The sequence below is a fragment of the Oncorhynchus kisutch genome, linkage group LG24 (genome assembly GCF_002021735.2).
Source record: "Oncorhynchus kisutch isolate 150728-3 linkage group LG24, Okis_V2, whole genome shotgun sequence".
NCBI classification, from domain to species: Eukaryota; Metazoa; Chordata; class Actinopteri; order Salmoniformes; family Salmonidae; genus Oncorhynchus; species Oncorhynchus kisutch.
This window is the reverse complement of record NC_034197.2, coordinates 17,587,774-17,607,234: the sequence shown is the minus strand read 5'-3', so window position 1 is coordinate 17,607,234 and position 19,461 is coordinate 17,587,774. Positions and strand designations below refer to the sequence as shown.

The window sequence follows — 19,461 nt, the reverse complement described above, 5'->3', positions numbered from 1 at the left end:
TGGATAAACTGCCATTGGTCAGGAAACATGAAGGGAATTGGAATATCCAAACCGTTTTCTACACTCCATGTCCCACTGTCAGTGTGTTGTTACCTGTACATTTCTGTGATGGGGGGTCCTGTGCGGACTGGGGGACTTCTGTCTGGGCGGAGAGCAGCAAGTCATACGTGTGATCCACCTCCTCCTCCCCTCTCTCATCGATGCTGCTGTTAGTGTACAGGACCTGTAGGTAGAGGGAAGGCAGGTCAACAACACAGCCTCATTATCATTTGTATAAGGCTACTGTCATTTGTATAAGGCTACTCAGGCTGTGATGCTGGTGCCTCCTACAGTGATGTAAAAGTCCCTCCACAGCACCCTCTAATGGTTGTTGTGAGACTCTTGGCCACAGTTGTCAGCTCATGCATAGCACACTAAAGAAGCAGGAATTATGGGATATGGGGCTGCTCAAAATAATTGATCACTTTTAGAAAATTATCCGAAATTACCCCAAAACCACAGAGGGTGGAGTGCATATATGGTTATTGTACGGCTGGGTAAACACAACCCTAGCTTTTAAGAGGACACCATTAAATAAAGGGTGTGACTAAGGGCACTAGGGTATTTAAAACGAACACCATCCTATAATCCCAAAACTGGCAGTACTTTCCATGATTCCACAACAGTCTCATGATACCATGTTTACCCCCTTGTCAGCCACTGAATAGATCGAGTCTGCTCCCTCTCTCCCATAACCAGTCCCTTTCCGCTTCGCTTCACCCCTATCGCTCCCCCTCTTCTCTTCCTTCCTCTAACCAAAGCTACACTCAGATTAATATTCATGAAGGGTTTGTGTGATTTGAGCAGACATGGAGAGAATCGTCAGGAAGTGGTGGCGTCCGCAGCACCACTGACATTCTAAGCGGCTGACTAACATTTGCTCACGCCACATGCCAACAGTGACATTCTGGATAAAGCCTATTAAAACTCTGGCCAATAGAAGTGGCAACATAGTCCTTCAAAGAGGAGCTCTAATGACCATAGATACTGACCTCCGAGTTAAGCTCCTCTTCCTGGCCAGGGGCATGCTGGGATTGGTGAGCAAGCCGGTCTTTCTGTAATTGGCAAACAGAGAATGAAATCAGTGATTGTGCTCAGACATTAGATTGACACATTATCTTGACACATTATCTTGAACTACAAGGTTGGCTGAAAAGATGAGAACTGGAGCCTCAAAATTCTGACAGGAAGATTTGTAAATCCAGTCCACTCAACTCAACAACAATTACATGCAGAGAACCATTGCCCTCTAGTGGAGGAAAAGTATTTAGATGCCCATCGACTCAAAATCTCTGTCACATGTTGTGTGTTTCTGTAGTGTAACGCAGTTCCAGACAAACCTTTCCGGCTTCACTATCAGGTCGTCCAGAGTCCCTGTCGGAGGACTTGCCACTGGTCAGACTGTCCAGAGAGTGACAGGAAGTGGCCTCGAACAGAGCCTCATACGGGCTCTCCTCCTCAGGCCCCGGGGCCAGCCCCGAGATCAGCTCACTCACCACCACCAGCTTACCTAGAACACACATACGTGTCTTAATATATTGACGCTCAATCCAAAAACAGGTTGACATGCACAGCTTCACACCAGCACACAGCCTTGGCTGGTGGTTACGTGTTAAACACCATATCCCGTCACTGCTCACTCAACTCAAGGTTTCCTGTATCGCTATGACATACCTTTTTTCCGAAGGCTAGGGCTCTCATTAGGTGGAGGGACAGGGGGAGGAGGCAAGTGTAAAACAGGGGGATTTCCTGACATATGGCCTGCAGAGAGTTGCGGAAGAAAAGGTCATTCAAATAACATCATTAGTGAGACAAACAAATCTGTGAAATCAGTTTGTGGTCAAGGTAACCTTTCTTTAAGTCCCATAGGGAACCAATGAGATCTGTACTTCTTACCCAGGATTAGAGCTGCAATCTGTCGGCTCTTCTGAGAGGGCATTTCTCTGACAGTGTCCAGTGCTGTCAGGCCCTTGCTGTCCACCATGTTCACATTAACCCCTGGAGCAGGACAAACGGAGACACGACGAGAGACATAGAGGACAGAGCAGGGGATTAGGAGAGGAGTGACAAATGAGCAGAGGGTTATGCCATATATCTGCATTATTCGCCAGTTATAGAAATGTGCTGTGTTGAGTCTTGGAGGCATCGGTGTCTGACCTGCATGCAGAAGTTTCTGCACCACGTCAGTCTTCCCGAAGAGAGCTGCTTCATGGAGGGCGCTGCCCTTCTCCGTCTGCAGAGAGACCCAACAAACACACCACAATTAAACCGGAATCGACACAGTACAAGGTTGAGCAATAACAAAGCACGTAAAGACATCAAAGTAGACTCCCCGCCAGTAACATGCAGCACAGCAGAGGTCAGATCTCTAACCCTCCTGACCCTCCCTGCTGAGAGGAACAGGTGAAGACCTATCTATCCCACCGCACCACTGACTTCAATTCCACTCCTCTTATCTTGGTCAGCTAGGACATACAGCTTAAAGTTAAACCCTCAGGATACTTCTTGAACACACAGGACAGGTTTGACCTGCGTGAAATAGAAGTTTGGCGAGTTTACTTATACCCCACCGAATGCCACCCCAGCGTGTTTTGCTACGGACAATTATTTGGTTGAGGAATTAAAGCAGATCATTTTCCAGCTCGCAGCACCATGCTAATGGGAACCTGCAGGAAGCAGAGCCTGAAGGACTCTTGACATTGGCCCAGACCTGCTATACAGCAGAGAAGAGGGGAGTGGGGGTAGGACACGACAGATGGATGGCAGTTTGGTATAAGAAAGGGGATAGGGCCAAAAGCCATCATTTCTTTAGCCTAAATAAAGAGCTCAATAGGGTTGTAAATCAAGACCTTTTGACCTTTTCCACATTTTGTTAGTTTCTGCATTGTTCTAAAATGCATTAAATAAATAAAAATCCTCATCACAATACCCCAAAATGACAAAGTGAAAACAGGTTATTAGAAATTTTTGTATAAAAAAAAAGTTTATAATTAAATACCTTATTTAAATAAGTACTCAGACCCTTTACTATGAGACTCGAAATGGAGAGCAGGTGCATCCTGCTTCCAATGATCATCCTTGAGATGTTTATACAACTTTACTGGAGTCCACCTGTGGTAAATTCAATTTATTGGACAAGATTTAGGTAAGTCACACACCTGTTTATATACGGTCCCACAGTTGTCAGAGCAAAAACCAAGCCATGAGGGCGAAGGAATTGTCCATAAGCTCCGAGACAGGATTGTGTCTAGGCACAGATCAGGGGAAGGGTGCCAAAACATTTCTGCAGCATTGAAGGTCGCCAAGAACAGTGGCCTCCATCATTCTTAAATGGAAGACGTTTGGAACCACCAAGACTCTCTCTAGAGTTGGCTGCCCGGCCAAACTGAGCAATCGGGGGAGAAGGGCATTGGTCAGGGAGGTTCCAAGAGCCCGATGGTCACTCTGACAGAGCTCCAGAGTACCTCTGTGGAGATGGAAGAACCTTCCAGAAGGACAACCATCTCTGCAGCACTCCACCAATCAGGCCTTTATGGTAGAGTGGCCAGACGGAAGCCTCCTCAGAAAAAGGCACTTGACAGCCTGCTTTGAGTTTGCCAAAAGGCACCTAAAGACTCTCAGACAATGAGAAACAAGATTCCTGGCCTGAATACCAAGCGCCACGTCTGGAGGAAACCTGGCACCATCCCTACGGTGAAACATGGTGGTGGCAGCATCATGCTGTGGGGATGTTTTTCAGCGGCAGGAACTGGGAGACTAGTCAGGATCGAGGGAAAGATGAACGTAGCAAAGTACAGAGAGATCCTTGATGAAACCCCGGTCCAGAGCGCTCAGGACCTCAGACTGGGGCCGATGTTCACCTTCCAAAAGGACAACAACCCTAAGCACCAGGGTGGTGGAGTAATGGATTACATGTCATCTATTACATGTAAGGGATTACTAAAAACTGGTAACTGTAATCCGTTATGTTACCAGCAAAAACATTGTAATCAGATTACAGATACTTTTGAAAAATGTTATTACTTTGAGGATTACTTTTAAATTCAGAAAGGATATTTGTAAAAAACAAAAATCTTTGGCACTTCTCTGTTTACTCAATGACATTCAAATCAGCATTGAAAAAAGGAGCAAGTTTAAGTTTGTTCCACCTGAGAGAGTCGGACCACAAGTCAGAGACCACTACGATGACACACTAAATACGTTTGATGGATTGTGGGAAAAGAGCAGAAATAGGCTTTTGTAGGCTACAGTCCAAGCAATGTCTTCCAATGGTGGGACTGCTGTCGGCATCCATAGATTATCCAATTTGAATAAACACTTGGAGGTAAGGGTGACTGCAGTGGTGTAGTCTACGGAGATACAGATATTACTTATTGTTATCTACATAGCACATCGATGTGATTCACACTGCTGCTCTCTCATTTAGCTATTTACGCCTTACGGATTGTGGTTGTTGTGGGTGGCTGTTCACAAATCTGTCTATTTGAATCCAATAATGTTTGAATTAAACTAGTTTGAGCTGCCTATTAATCATTGTTTTTGAAACCAGTGGACAGCCAAGTGAACAATGTGCTCTTGTAACAGCTGCACAGTGCGGATCCCAGCCTATGGAATAAAAGAGGGGCTTTTATTGCTCAATTTAATTCATGGACACATGTTCAAAGTCGCACGACTTAAAGGGGCAATCTGTAGTTGCTACATCCATTTTGGATATATACTGTATATCCATTGATTCTTGAAGAATATAACTTATAAATGCCTCATGAGCTTAGTTCAACTGTCACATTCCATGAGAACCCAAAATATAAGCTGGTTTTCCTCCAATGTTTGTAAACATTGTAAATGTATAGCCTCATAACATGCTTAAAACAATCATGTTGATATCATGGATGACCAACCCTTCCATCCATAGCTCTGTCTATTAATCTGAGAGTGGTTAAATTTCTCCAGGCCCATCCCTCAGCTTTTTACCAAAACAGAGGCAGGCTGTTTTGTTATTGTTTCATCTGTGGATTTGCCCGTTAAACAGCTGCACATTATCAATATATCAAAATGTCACCAACAAAAAGTTGAACAATCGGCCTATGGCAAATGCAGCATTCATTTTTCCCATGTAAATAGTACTTTTCAGTAGTGCTCAAAGCATGCCATTCCATGAGCGGAGCGTTTATTTTTCAACTCCAATCAATGAGCCCAATCAGTACTGCATGACAGCAAAATCATAAACAACAGTGTAGGGCTGCCTAATAAGTCCTTAGTCTTGGGGTCATGCGCAGGTAAAACAATTTGGTTAATCTATACTTCCAAGTCCTATTCTTGAAGATCAAGGGATATAACATTTACTGTTGATGACTGAAATTCTGAGACTTTGGTTTTTAATGCAATTATATAATTTATATAATTATAATTTAATCGTATTATTATATGAAGTAGAAAGCGATGGGTTAGAAGAAGCCTACATAACCAACCCATAAAGTAAAATTTAACATCCATATATGGCCAGCTATGTAAACTTTAATATTGATTTATCCTGCAATAGATGTTGTTCAATTGGTAACATACATTGTTGTCTTCTTCGAATGCCTCTTAAGGGGAAAGTCATCTAAAAGTAACGGAATGTAATCAGATTACATTACTGCGTTTGGGTAATCCAAAAATTACATTACTGATTATAATCTGGGACAGGTAGTAACTAGTAACTGTAACAGGTTACAGGTTACAGAAAGTAACCTACCCAACCCTGCTAAGAACACAGCCAAGACAACGCAGTAGTAGCTTCGGGACAAGTCTTTGAATGTCCTTGAGTGACCAGTCCAGAGCTCGGACTTGAACCCGGTCGGACATCTCTGGAGAGACTTGAAAAAAGCTGCGCGGCGACGCTTGCCATCCAACCTGACAGAGCTTGAGAAGATCTGCAGAAATTTCCTAAATACAGGTGTGCCAAGCATCATACCCAAGAAGACTCAAGGCTGTAAATCGCTGCCAAAGGTGCTTCAACAAAGTACTGAGTAAAGGGTTCTGAGTACTTATGTAAATGTGATATTTCAGTTTTTAATTTGTAATATATTTGCAAACTTCTTTAAAAACCTGTTTTCGCTTTGTCATTATGGGGTATTATGTATAGATTGATGATTTATTTAATATTAGAATAAGCCTGTAACGTAACTAAATGTGGAAAAAGTCAAGGGGTCTGAATACTTTCCGAATGCACTGTATGTAGGCTTAAATGCTGGAAAGAGCAGATGAAGCCATCCATGATCCAATCACAACATACCACATTGTGTTTATACGAAATATTATTATGGACACATTCTGTCTCTATACATACACACAACTCTACACTCTCGCACCAACACACTGAAAATAATAATTGAGCCCGCAGGAGACAACAGACCCCGTGTTCCCCTCAGTCCTCACCTCGTAGTTGATGTCCATGCCGGCCGCCAGCAGCACCTCCACCACGGCCAGGTGTCCGTTGCGTGACGCCAGGTGCAGCGGCGTGTGTTTCTTGGTGTTGCAGCAGAGCAGGTTGGGGTGGGCGGTGAGAAGCAGCTTGACCACCTCCAGACGGCCGTAAAGCGCCGCCAGGTCCAGCGGCGTCTCAAACTTGTTGTTCCTCATGGTGGGGTCGGTCAGCTCCTCCAGCAGTAGACGCACCACCTGGGAGTGGCCGTACTGGGCGGCACAGTGGAGGGGGGTCTCGTTGTCGTTGTTCTGTTGGGGGGGGGGGGGGGGGGACCAGGAATTGAAGGCAAGGGGTGAGCATCAACATAGAGGTGGTTGAGATAGAAGTAGGTGTGGTGGGTATTGGGAGTACAGAAGGAAGGGTGCATTAAGTGAGTCACGGTCAGATCAGGGTGTTGTTGGTGGCCCACATTTTTTGAAGGCACGAGGATGAATTTCCAATGAGGTTGCCCCCGTTTAGGAACTCAGTCGGGTCTCAACTTACTGTTGAGGGTTAGAATAGTATAATACAATAGGTGCAATTTCGAAATTTGGTTGTGCATCAGCAGGTTTTCCAGGAGCACCAACCAGGATGACAAAGCCAAAGGGGAGCGCTGGCTGGCTGAGAGCAGGGGTTGCTGGGGAGAGGGGACTGAAGTCGTGATTGGTAACAGTCCCTGTTGAGTAAGAGCTGGCTAACAGCTGCTTATTATATATCATGGCCTGCTATAAATGTGACGAAAGGACAGTCTGTTGACATTTAGTAAAGGCCACCAGACTTAGGAAAGACACTTCTGTGATGACAATATGTCATGTGTCGCTTGGTTGTTTAAGTAACTGCTTCATGCAGACAGAGATGGGGGTGACCACCAGTGTGAGAGAGAGGTGAGTGTTGTGGTGACAGACACAAAGCGTGGTGAGTGTAATCCATGCAGCGCTTCACATGCAGAGGCGGCAAGCATACGTTACCAAGGTGACCCAGCGAGCTACAGTGCTAGAGGGATAAGACTCATGTCAATACAGTCAGTGTCCCTGAGAGCAGAACAACGGATGGATGGTCAAATGTCACATTTCTGACGACACAGGAAGGCAGACTGAGTGGACAGAGCAAAGATCTTTAAATGCAGATAATCTCCGAGTGCAGAGAGAAAGGATCAAACCAATATGTTCACTATGACAACAGGCTTTTCCACTCAAAAAGCAACCACACTCCAAGATAAAGCGGAAGCTGAGTGAGTTGCAGCATATGCCGTAGCCAAACGTAATCTCTATATCAAACAGAAAATATTAGAGATCATTTCATAACACCGCAAGATAGGATAAGACCCATATATGAATATTGTAACAACATGTTAACATCATTACAAATGTCCTCTAGCCTATGTCAGCAGCATATTCAGTAGAGTGGGCTTGTTTTCAAATCTCCACTCTTATTTTCAAGTCCTACCACCAGCAGCCAGAAGGGGGCGTACAATACATAGAGTCTGATAGATCAGCTGAGACTGAATAATGGTCTTAATATCTAATGCATTTCCAACTCAATGATAGACCTGGCCTCCACAATCACCCGACCTCAACCCAATTGAGATGGTTTGGGATGAGTTGGACCGCAGAGTGAAGGAAAAGCAGCCATCAAGTGCTCAGCATAATGTGGGAACTCCTTCAAGACTGTTGGAAAAGCATTCCAGGTGACTACCCCATGAAGCTGGTTGAGAGAATGCCAAGAGTGTGCAAAGCTGTCATCAAGTGAAACAGTGCCTACCTTGAATAATCTAAACTCTATACTTTTTTGGTTACTACATGGATTCCATATGTGTTATTTCATAACTTGTCTTCACTATTATTCTACAATGTAAATAATAGTAAAAATAAAGAAAAACCCTTTAATGAGTAGGTGTGTACAAACTTTTGACTGGTACTGTATATAAAACATTTTAAAATCAAGCTTGGTTCTCAGCACCGGGGTTACATCAGTGACCGCGAGACGTGGATGTAATAAAACAGCGGTTTGTGTTTTCTTCCTACAAATGTGTCTCTTTTCTTTGAACCGTTTAAGCTACAAAAGCTCAGGAACACGTCTTCTGTTTACCTCTAAAACGCCCACAAACCAAGCAGGACTCAGAACAGAGGAGACCAGACCAGGCACTAAATCTGAATAAGGGGAAAATAACAATCAATGATGTTCTTCTCTAAACCGAAGATTATAGATGATTAACTTCCCAATACTTTTCTGATGAATTTCAGTCATTTCAAACCATACTCTCAAAAGTACTCAAGATTTTTAAGACTGTAATAGCCCCAATTAAAATAGTCAACATTTGGCCATTGATTCATTTTTGACATTGCTCCCTTTTTTTATATCAAAATGGGGTCGCGGGCCAGAACAGTTTGGGAACCCCTGGTTTACAGGCAAGTATGCTGTCGACGACAGGTCTGAGAGCGAACACACAGGTTTAATGATAAACATAATGCAAGCCGAAAGATAATGAATGAATTACTGATGCCGTTGTAAGAGAAACCCCTAGACCCCCCCTAGCCTAGCTTCTCTGTGCCAGTCAACAACAATTGTGCCCGAGTGTCAGTCATGCCACAGCGGGGTAGCCGACAGCTGGCAGGAGAATACCCACACACGGTGTGCCAGGTTGGATCACACCCTGTGGGAGGAGGTGCCAGCTGGTCCTCTATTCTGCCAGTTATGGAGTCTCCAAAGCAGCGCCATGAGACAGGGATTAGGGGTTAGGGGGAGGTTACAGGGCACCCAGGACAGGTGTTGGCCCCTCCTCTCTGACTTGACACAAAGCAGAGGCTCCAGATGCGTGTGTGAGGGAGAGTGAGAGAGAGAGTGTGTGAGAGAGAGTGTGAGTGAGTGTGTGAGTGAGTGTGTAAGAGAGAGTGTGAGTGAGAGGAGAGGTAGTCCCTCACAGCCAGCTTGAGCTGAGAGAGAGGAGGAGACAGTTAAAAAAATATATGATCAGAGCAGAGGGAAACAAAACGCCACCTGCTTTTCTGGAGATGCGGAGAGAGAAGGACAGACAGAGTGGCTGAGTCTGGCCTTGTGTGAACTGCACTAAACAAAGACCACAGAGCGACTTCAATTCTACTGCGGTTTTGTCGGTTCGGGATTTGACAACTTGTTTCTTCCTGTTTCCCCTATGTGTTTTTGGTCTAAATTAAGGATCTCTTGTTCTTGGTTTCTCTCGGTCTCCCTCTCTTTCTGCTGCAGGTACATGGCACGACCACACAAAAAGGAGCCTGCCGTCTCGCATCTGTGACACACGTCAACCGTTTTGAGAGATTTACTCCCTACTGTTACATGCGGGCTACTTCAGAGGAACATGTTTTATAGCTTCAGGTGTACTTGTAAAAGCTGGATAAATCAACCATAACAATATCCAAATAGAAACCAGCTTCAACCTACACACTGTATGTGTGCTGGCTAACTACTGATAATGGCCTATTTAATTCTACCTGCAAAAACCAAGATGTGTGTATTGTGTACATGCAAGCTTGGTCTATGAATGGGTCTCTTTATGCCTATGTGTTGGAAAGTATCACTGTGTATGTTCATAGTAGGTGTGTCTGATTTATCTAATTGCACATATTTCCTTGTGCATACTCCCCTTTGTATATTCCCAATGCATGTCATTATTTGTGTTTATACAGGGAGTACCAGTACCAGATCAATGTGGAGCTATATACAGGCAGTACCAGTACCAGATCAATGTGGAGCTATATACCTTTTTAAGACTTACAACAGGAGGGGAGACAGATTTGTCATGGCATGAACACATGATCAGTGTCTAGCTGTAAGACACATTTTAAAAAATCCCAGCTCCTCTCCATCCTAGTGGTGTGGCCAGTGCTGTTCGTTCCATGGATGTGAGTCTGACAACATCTGATCGTATTAGCCATGGCTGGCCTCTCTGTGCCGGAGCAGAGCGGAGGGTGAGCAGCATGAATCAGACCTACCCTGAGCCGCCTCCTTCCCTCCACACTAGCCTACTGCACACAGACCAACAGACGTTCTCATGCTAACATAAAGGAATGCCACACACACACACACACGTCCTGGTCATACAAAGCGCAGAGTTGACTGATGGGCAGCTCCAATCAAGACAAGGATAAGTACATTATGTAAGTCAAGTGTGTGTGTTAGTGTGTAGGTATTCCTGGAGAGAACATTCAATATGAACTCAGTATGAACAGACAGTCATAGATTCCACAAAAGTACAGTACATGACAAATGTGTCTTTGTCGTAGTATAGACTCAGATTAAAGTTCTTTTTCTGTGCCCTTTGAAATGCTCAGTCATACTCACTCACACTAGAATTGTCCAGTTCCGGAAGAGAAGAAACATGTGTAGGGCTACTGGCTGAGATGCTAACGTGGAGCGACTAGTGACCTCTGGGTAGTGACGTGCTCGCTCGGCGCGAAGGCTAGGTGGGGTTACGTCACACCCCCCCTCCCCCGAGGGGGCGGGGGATGGAGTTGTAAGTCGCTGTTGCGGCCACAGGTTGCCCACATCGCTGCACGCGACTACTCGCAGTACACACACAGAATTGTTCATCTCTGTTTCTCATTCAGTGCCCACATGAATAGAAAAAGACACACACAAAGAGAAAAAGAGACGCACACAAAGAGAAAAAGACAGAGAAAAAGAGACGCACAAAGAGAAAAAGACACACACATCAAGAGAAAAAGACAAAGAGAAAAAGACAAAGACAAAAAGACAAAGACAAAAAGACACAAAGACAAAAAGACATACAAAGAGAAAAAGAGACGCACACAAAGAGAAAGAGACAAAAAGAGACGCACACAAAGAGAAAGAGACAAAAAGAGACGCACACAAAGAGAAAAAGACACACATCAAGAGAAAAAAGACACATCAAGAAAAAGACACAAGAGAAAAAGACACACAAGAGAAAGACAGAGAAAAAGACACACATCAAGTGAAAAAAGACACACATCAAGAGAAAAAAGACACATCAAGAGAAAAAAGACACACATCAAGAGAAAAAAGACACATCAAGAGAAAAAAGACACACATCAAGAGAAAAAAGACACACATCAAGAGAAAGACACACACATCAAGAGAAAGACAAAGAGAAAAAGACAGAGAAAAAGACACACACATAAAAATAAAAAGACACAGAGAAAGACAAAGAGAAAGACAAAGAGAAAAAGACATGCACATCAAGAGAAAAAAGACACGCACATCAAGAGAAAAAAGACACGCACATCAAGAGAAAAAAGACACGCACATCAAGAGAAAAAAGACACGCACATCAAGAGAAAAAGACACGCACATCAAGAGAAAAAGACACGCACATCAAGAGAAAAAGACACGCACATCAAGAGAAAAAGACACGCACATCAAGAGAAAAAGACACGCACATCAAGAGAAAAAGACACGCACATCAAGAGAAAAAGACACGCACATAAAAAGACAGAGAAAAAGACAAAGAGAAAAAGACAAAGAGAAAAAGACACACATCAAGAGAAAAAGACACACACATCAAGAGAAAAAGACACGCACATCAAGAGAAAAAGACACGCACATAAAAATAAAAAGACACACAAAGAGAAAGACACAAAGAGAAAGACAAAGAGAAAGACAAAGAGAAAGACAAAGAGAAAGAGAAAGACAAAGAGAAAGACAAAGAGAAAAGACACACACATCAAGAGAAAAGACACTAGAGCATTCTAGAGCACAAAAACCAAACATATACTACATGTGATTATGCTTCCAAGAGAATGAACAGAAAAGCAACCTGCCTATCACATGGACAGATACCCTCCTCGGTCTCAAGCATCTAAGATCCGTATGGCAGCGGAGAAAGGTATGATGAGGGAGATAGGAGTGAGAAAAGGGGCTAGTGTCGGAGGTGACGTGTGGCAATAGACAGATGTACACAAGGGCTGAGGTGAAGCCAGTGTGAACGCTAGCAGTGTGTCCGCGGCAAGCAAGACCTCCCCTCCTCAGACAAGCTGGCCACTCCGATAAGGCAGCAGTCTTTAAAAAAATACTTCACATTGCCATTCAATATTAGGTCTCATACCTCATACCACACTGAACTTGCTGAAATTTCACACAGGTTTCTTTGGTATTATTTTCAGGACACTGTAGGTCTACTGCAGCAGAGTGTATATTAGTGTGTCTTTAAGTCGGTGCCAGTGCCATCTCATTCACTCTCTATAGAGAGTGTAAAGCTGGGGAGCTGACTGCGTGACGGTGACTGTGTCTGTGTTCATATTTACAGCAGTAAGCCAACCATCTGAAGTTACATTCTGTTAGACAGGTGACCTATATTGGAGACCGAAGACTGTTAGACATGCAGCATTGAAATACTTCATCATGAGCAGCATGTACCTTGCAAATACCACCACTATCAGACAGAAGGCTTTTTCTGTAGAAAACATTGTTTTCAAAATAGGAGCCAGAGAACAACAATAAGCAAGGAATGATGACTAGGTGTTATATTTTGGTCCCCAGATCAATATTAAACAGACAAATCTAGGTTATCTAGGTCAGTCTGGGTGAGAGGGGCTCCCTGGGGGCACAATCAAGCTTCCATGGATATGGAAAAGGAGTCAATGGAATGCAGACCATTCCATTGACCATATTGTCACACATTCAACAAATCTGGATATTCTTAACAGGGACACAACGTGGTTACTTAAGTCCAATTTGGATATATGTGGCTGTTTTCGCTGCAAAACATTTAGAAGCTGTCCCTTTTCAGGTTTAAAAGAAGTGATTGCTAAGTGCTAACCCCTGTTCGTATGAGTTGGTTAGCATAGCTAGCATTCAGAAATCAGTGGTGGTAGTCAAAGTCGTTTTTAACTGTAATGCAGCCGATTGGTGACGATGAACAAGTGTTGGGGCAATGAGGAGTTTCGGGATCTTTCCCCCATGCGTTTTCACCGCAATTCCAATGTTTTGGTCGAGTTTGTTTGACCTCTTTGCCGCATCTATGATGAATCGCTTTTCCTTATTGGGGCACTATTGGAATATCATCAAAGTTGCAAGCCCATTGGAGACGTTAACACTGTGAGAGCGTTGCTGTATCAAAGCTGAAAAAACATTAGAGCTGGGCAACACGGGGCCATGAGGACAGAGAGAGGGGGCTGTTGGAGCGGTGTCCAGGCTGAGCTACGGCGCTTCCCTGAGGGGGAGAGCCTGCACTTAAAGGCCCCTCCTCCATAAATCCATGCCCACAACTGCCCCTACCATCTCTAGCTAGCTAACTTCGGGTCCGTGTTCCACTGGGTCAGTCACCGCTGCTGCATGACCAATCAGCCGTGGCACGGTTACCATGACAACGTCCCCCCTCTCCCTTGCCCTCTTCCATAGTGGTACAGACTCGCATGCAGAAAAACAGAGAGGGAGATAGACACACACACACTCAGCAGAGCACACTCTGCCTGACATTGATGTAAAGACACAGGTACACAGAGAAGCTCCCTCTCCTTGGAAGACGTTTCTATGGTTCTAACAACACAACTGAGATGGTAGGATCTGGAAGGACCCAGAGAGAGATCCCCAGTCACATGATGCCATCACAATAACCACCACTGTGACCACTGCCAGAGCATCCATCCATGTTTCTGATTTACAGTGCATTCATTACAGCTTATCCATTATTTAGGTCTGCTGTGGCCAGGTATTGGACCCGATACTGCTGTATTCCAAAACCAACAGAGAAGCTAACCTCCACAGACGGCAACTGGTCAGTCTGTCAACTAAACCACATATAAAAATGTTTGCATTAAGAAGAGCCCTTAATTACACATGTTTGATGGTCCCAACACCATGATGCAGTTTTTGGTAAAACATATTCTGCATGCCGCTTTAAGGCACCCAAAACTAAGACGCTGAAGTTAGCACTGAGGAAATGTGACACAATTTCAAAGAGTTTAATTTCAAGACGCTTTCCACAAAACACAAGCTTTGAACTCTCAACACTCCAGTGATGATGTTAGCCTCAATTTGCTGTGAATGTGACATTGCCTCTGTCATTAGGCTAGATTGAATGTTAAATGTTGCCTCTACACATACAGCAGGACGTAAATGACCCTCGACAAACAAGAGCACCTACATGTCTAGTGCACAAAGTAAAATGTAAACAGCAACACCACGGAACAGGCACAGGTCAGACATGACTCAGGACACACAGCACCTACGTCACTAAAATCGCATCGTAACGATGGATAAACATGCATCCATTCCGAGGTGTGGTTCCGTCCTAGGGCTGTGCGGTGGCTGTATCACCGCAGCAAAATTCCACATGACTGTTAAGCCACGGTAATCTCCTCTTATGCACTCTGGACATGCTTTGGTAGTACCAGACTTGCTAACTATCATCAGGTCCCAATGGCCTGGTACTCAGGGCTTTATTGTCCCTCCATCAGGTTCTAATGGCCTGGTACTCAGGGCTCTATTGTCCCTCCAGCAGGTTCTAATGGCCTGGTCCTCAGGGCTCCATTGTCCTCCAGCAGGTTCTAATGGCCTGGTACTCAGGGCTCCATTGTCCTCCATCAGGTTCTAATGGCCTGGTACTCAGGGCTCCATTGTCCTCCACCAGGTTCTAATGGCCTGGTCCTCAGGGCTCCATTGTCCTCCACCAGGTTCTAATGGCCTGGTACTCAGGGTTCTATTGTCCCTCTAACCCCTCTGACATCAATGCAAATGAAATGGGAAATCACCCATACCCATAAAATACTTCTAAAACTCACCTTACTGTGATGATCAGTTTGAGGAAAGAAGTTCAACAGCAGGTTGAAACAGTGTAAAACATGGTTGTAGTGGATGTTGTTTCAAAGCCAAAACACAACAACAGCGGTTTCTAAGGTGATGATTCATTCAAAACACCCAGTGCTTATGCATATGAGCAGAGAGCATTAGAGATGATGCATGCTATAATGCATAAGCTTATGAGCCCAGGTCCGAAATACAATTCTACTGCATATTACGCAGAGAAAGGAAAAAACAAAACTGATTTAAGGTATCTTTGGCACATACTTAAAGAAATTTGAGTAATCTCCTTTGAGTGTGGACTGTATTATCATGCATACTGGCTGGACTGGTTACCTCATGCTACGCTCTAAATGTTGATCTATGAGTCTGGGAGAGAACATACAGCCCGAGGCCATGCTGTTGGTTCATTGATTGTGCAGGGCGGTTTACAGTTAGCCTACAATTATTGAATTCCTATTTGATTTTGTTCAGCCTAGTAATAGGGATTTAACAAAAATATTTTCCTAATCAATTGGGTGACACATTCCCATTAGCTATATAGAATATCTCACCTCCATGTGTTTCCATCTTCTCTCTCTCTCTCCTTTATTCCTTTCTCCAGCGCGCAGGGGGGCTGTCAACAGTTTAGTGAAATATGGTTTTGTTGAGAAAACATGTTAATATCGATTCTCCCCAACAGATTTCACCTGGTTTCACCTGGTTTCCCAAATGAAGCACATCAAGATGGCGCCGGAGGAGATGGCCGCCGTTTTACGGTCTCCTAACCAACTGTGCGATATTGTTTTTTTTTCGCGATAGTTGTAAATGATTTTGTACATAATGTTTCTGCAACCGTATCTTACGGCAGAAAAGAGTTTCTGGACATCAGGACAGCTGTCACTCACCTCAGATTAGACAAAGATTTCTTCAACAACAGCAGCAGCAAGCAGGACTCACACGATATTCTCCAAACAACCCACAGGGCAGACATCCCGACGGAGAGGACGAAGAGCCGGATGCCTCGTCCGGACCCGCAGAAGACAACTAGGAAAGCTGCCGTTACCGTCAATATTACTCGCCAACGTGCAATCATTGGACAATAAACTAGACAAGGTAAGATCACGAATATCCTACCAACGGGACATAAAAACTGTAATAGTCTATGTTTCACGCAATCGTCGCTGAATGACGACATGGATATTCAGCTAGAAGGATACACACTGCATAGGCAGGATAGAACAGCACACTCAGGTAAGACGAGGGGGGGGGCGGTCTGTGCATATTTGTAAACAACAGCTGGTGCACGAAATCTAAGGAAGTCTCTAGATTTTGCTCGACTGAAGTTGAGTATATTGTGATAAACTGCAGGCCACATTACTTGGCTAGAGAGTTCTCAGCTATATTTTTTGTGGCTGTTTATTTACCACCACAGACGGATGCTGGCACTAAGACCGGACTCAGTCAGCTGTATAAGGAAATAAGCAAACAGGAAACCACTCACCCAGAGGCGGCGCTCCTAGTGGCCGGAGACTTTAATGTAGGGAAACTGAAATAAGTTCTACCAAATTTCTATCAACATGTTAAATGTGCAACCAGAGGGGGAAAACATTCTAGATCACCTGTACTCCACACACAGAGACGCGTACAAAGCTCTCCCTCGCCCTCCATGTGGTAAATCTGACCACAACTCTATCCTCCTGATTCCTGCTTACAAGCTAAAATTAAAACAGGAAGCACCAGTGACTCGGTCTATAAAAAAAATGGTCAGATGAAGCAGATGCTAAACTACAGGACTGCTTTACTACCACAGACTGGAACATGTTCCGGGATTCTTCCGATGACATTGAGGAATACACCACATCAGTCACTGGCTTTATCAATAAGTGCATGAGGACGTCGTCCCCACAGTGACTGTATGTACATACCCCAACCAGAAGCCATGGATTACAGGCAACATTCGCACTGAGCTAAAGGGTAGAGCTGCCGCTTTCAAGGTGCGGGACTCTAACTCGGAAGCTTACAAGAAATCCCGCTATGCCCTGCGACGAACCATCAAACAGGCAAAGCGTCAATACAGGGCTAATATTGAATCATACTACACCGGCTCCGACGCTCGTCGGATGTGGCAGGGCTTGCAAACTATTACAGACTACAAAGAGAAGCACAGCCGCAAGCTGCCCAGTGACGTGAGCCTACCAGACAAGCTAAATCACTTCTATGCTCGCTTCGAGGCAAGCAACACTGAGGCATGCATGAGAGCATCAGCTGTTCCGGACGACTGTGTGATCACGCTCTCCGTAGCCGACGTGAGTAAGACCTTTAAACAGGTCAACATACACAAGGCTGCGGGGCCAGACGGATTACCAGGACGTGTGCACCGGGCATGTGCTGACCAACTGGCAGGTGTCTTCACTGACATTTTCAACATGTCCCTGATTGAGTCTGTCATACCAACATGCTTCAAGCAGACCACCCTAGTCCCTGTGCCCAAGAACACAAAGGCAACATGCCTAAATGACTACAGACCCGTAGCACTCACGTCTGTAGCCATGAAGTGTTTTGAAAGGCTGGTAATGGCTCACATCAACACCATTATCCCAGAAATCCTAGACCCACTCCAATTTGCATACCGCCCAAACAGATCCACAGATGATGCAATCTCTATTGCACTCCACACTGCCCTTTCCCACCTGGACAAAAGGAACACCTATGTGAGAATGCTGTTCATTGACTACAGCTCAGTGTTCAACACCATAGTACCCTCAAAGCTCATCACTAAGCTAAGGATCCTGGGACTAAACACCTCCCTCTGCAACTGGATCCTGGACTTCCTGACAGGCCACCCCCAGGTGGTGAGGGTAGGTAGCAACACATCTGCCACGCTGATCCTCAACACTGGAGCTCAACCAGGGGTGCGTGCTCAGTCCCCTCCTGTACTCCCTGTTCACCCACGACTGCATGGCCAGGTACGACTCCAACACCATCATTAAGTTTGCTGACGACACAACAGGCCTGATCACCGACAACGACGAGACAGCCTATAGGGAGGAGGTCAGAGACCTGGCCGGGTGGTGCCAGAATAACAACCTATCCCTCAATGTAACCAAGACTAAGGAGATGATTGTGGACAACAGGAAAAGGAGCACCCAGCACGTCCCCATTCTCATCAACAGGGCTGTAGTGAAGCAGGTTGTGATCTTCAAATTCCTTGGTGTCCACATCAACAACAAACTAGATTGGTCCAAATACACCAAGACAGTCGTGAAGAGGCCACGACAAAGCCTATTCCCCCTCTGGAAACTAAAAAGATTTTACGCTGCTGCTACTCTCTGTTTATCTTATATGCATAGTCACTTTAACTATACATTCATGTACATACTACCTCAATTGGCCCGACCAACCAGTGCTCCCGCACATTGGCTAACCGGGCTATCTGCATTGTGTCCCACCACTCGCCAACCTCTCTTTTTACTCTTCTGCTACTCTCTATTCATCATATATGCAGTCACTTTAACGATACCTACATGTACATACTACCTCAATAAGCTTGACTAATAGGTGTCTGTATATAGCCTTGCTACTCTTTTTTCAAATGTCGTTTTACTGTTGTTTTATTTCTAACCATTGGTTAGAGCCTGTAAGTAAGCATTTCACTGTAAAATTTACACCTGTTGTATTCGGCGCACGTGACAAATAAACTTTGATTTGAAGCACTGGTTAGCTGCAGGAACAAGGGGAGAGAGAGAGCGAGAGGAGAGAGAGAGAGAGCGAGAGGAGAGAGAGAGAGAGCGAGAGGAGAGAGAGAGAGAGCGAGAGGAGAGAGAGAGAGAGCGAGAGGAGAGAGAGAGAGCGAGAGGAGAGAGAGAGAGCGAGAGGAGAGAGAGAGCGAGAGGAGAGAGCGAGAGGAGAGAGAGAGAGCGAGAGGAGAGAGAGAGCGAGAGGAGAGAGAGAGCGAGAGGAGAGAGAGAGCGAGAGGAGAGAGAGAGAGCGAGAGGAGAGAGAGCGAGAGGAGAGAGAGAGAGCGAGAGGAGAGAGAGAGCGAGAGGAGAGAGAGAGAGCGAGAGGAGAGAGAGAGAGAGCGAGAGGAGAGAGAGAGAGAGCGAGCGAGAGGAGAGAGAGCGAGCGAGAGGAGAGAGAGAGAGAGCGAGAGGAGAGAGAGAGAGAGCGAGCGAGAGGAGAGAGAGAGCGAGCGAGAGGAGAGAGAGAGAGAGCGAGAGGAGAGAGAGAGAGCGAGAGGAGAG

General features: G+C 45.0%; 1 protein-coding gene across 11 annotated transcripts in view; it reads right to left on the bottom strand.

Annotated features, from left to right (window-relative positions):
• LOC109869126 (ankyrin repeat and SAM domain-containing protein 1A) overlaps nt 1–19,461 on the bottom strand; it is a 125,027-nt gene that overhangs the window by 60,549 nt on the left and 45,017 nt on the right. For 9 of the 11 annotated variants that reach the window (XM_031804458.1, XM_031804457.1, XM_020459019.2 and 6 more), the window contains 7 exons: nt 6,457–6,753; nt 2,197–2,272; nt 1,936–2,037; nt 1,714–1,800; nt 1,380–1,549; nt 1,032–1,094; nt 94–223 (listed from right to left, as the gene is read on the bottom strand). In XM_031804458.1, the coding sequence (XP_031660318.1) occupies nt 94–223; nt 1,032–1,094; nt 1,380–1,549; nt 1,714–1,800; nt 1,936–2,037; nt 2,197–2,272; nt 6,457–6,753 (925 nt within the window). The remainder of the gene's footprint in view (nt 1–93; nt 224–1,031; nt 1,095–1,379; nt 1,550–1,713; nt 1,801–1,935; nt 2,038–2,196; nt 2,273–6,456; nt 6,754–19,461) is intronic. The other 2 variants (XM_031804459.1, XM_031804460.1) reach the window with 1 other exon arrangement.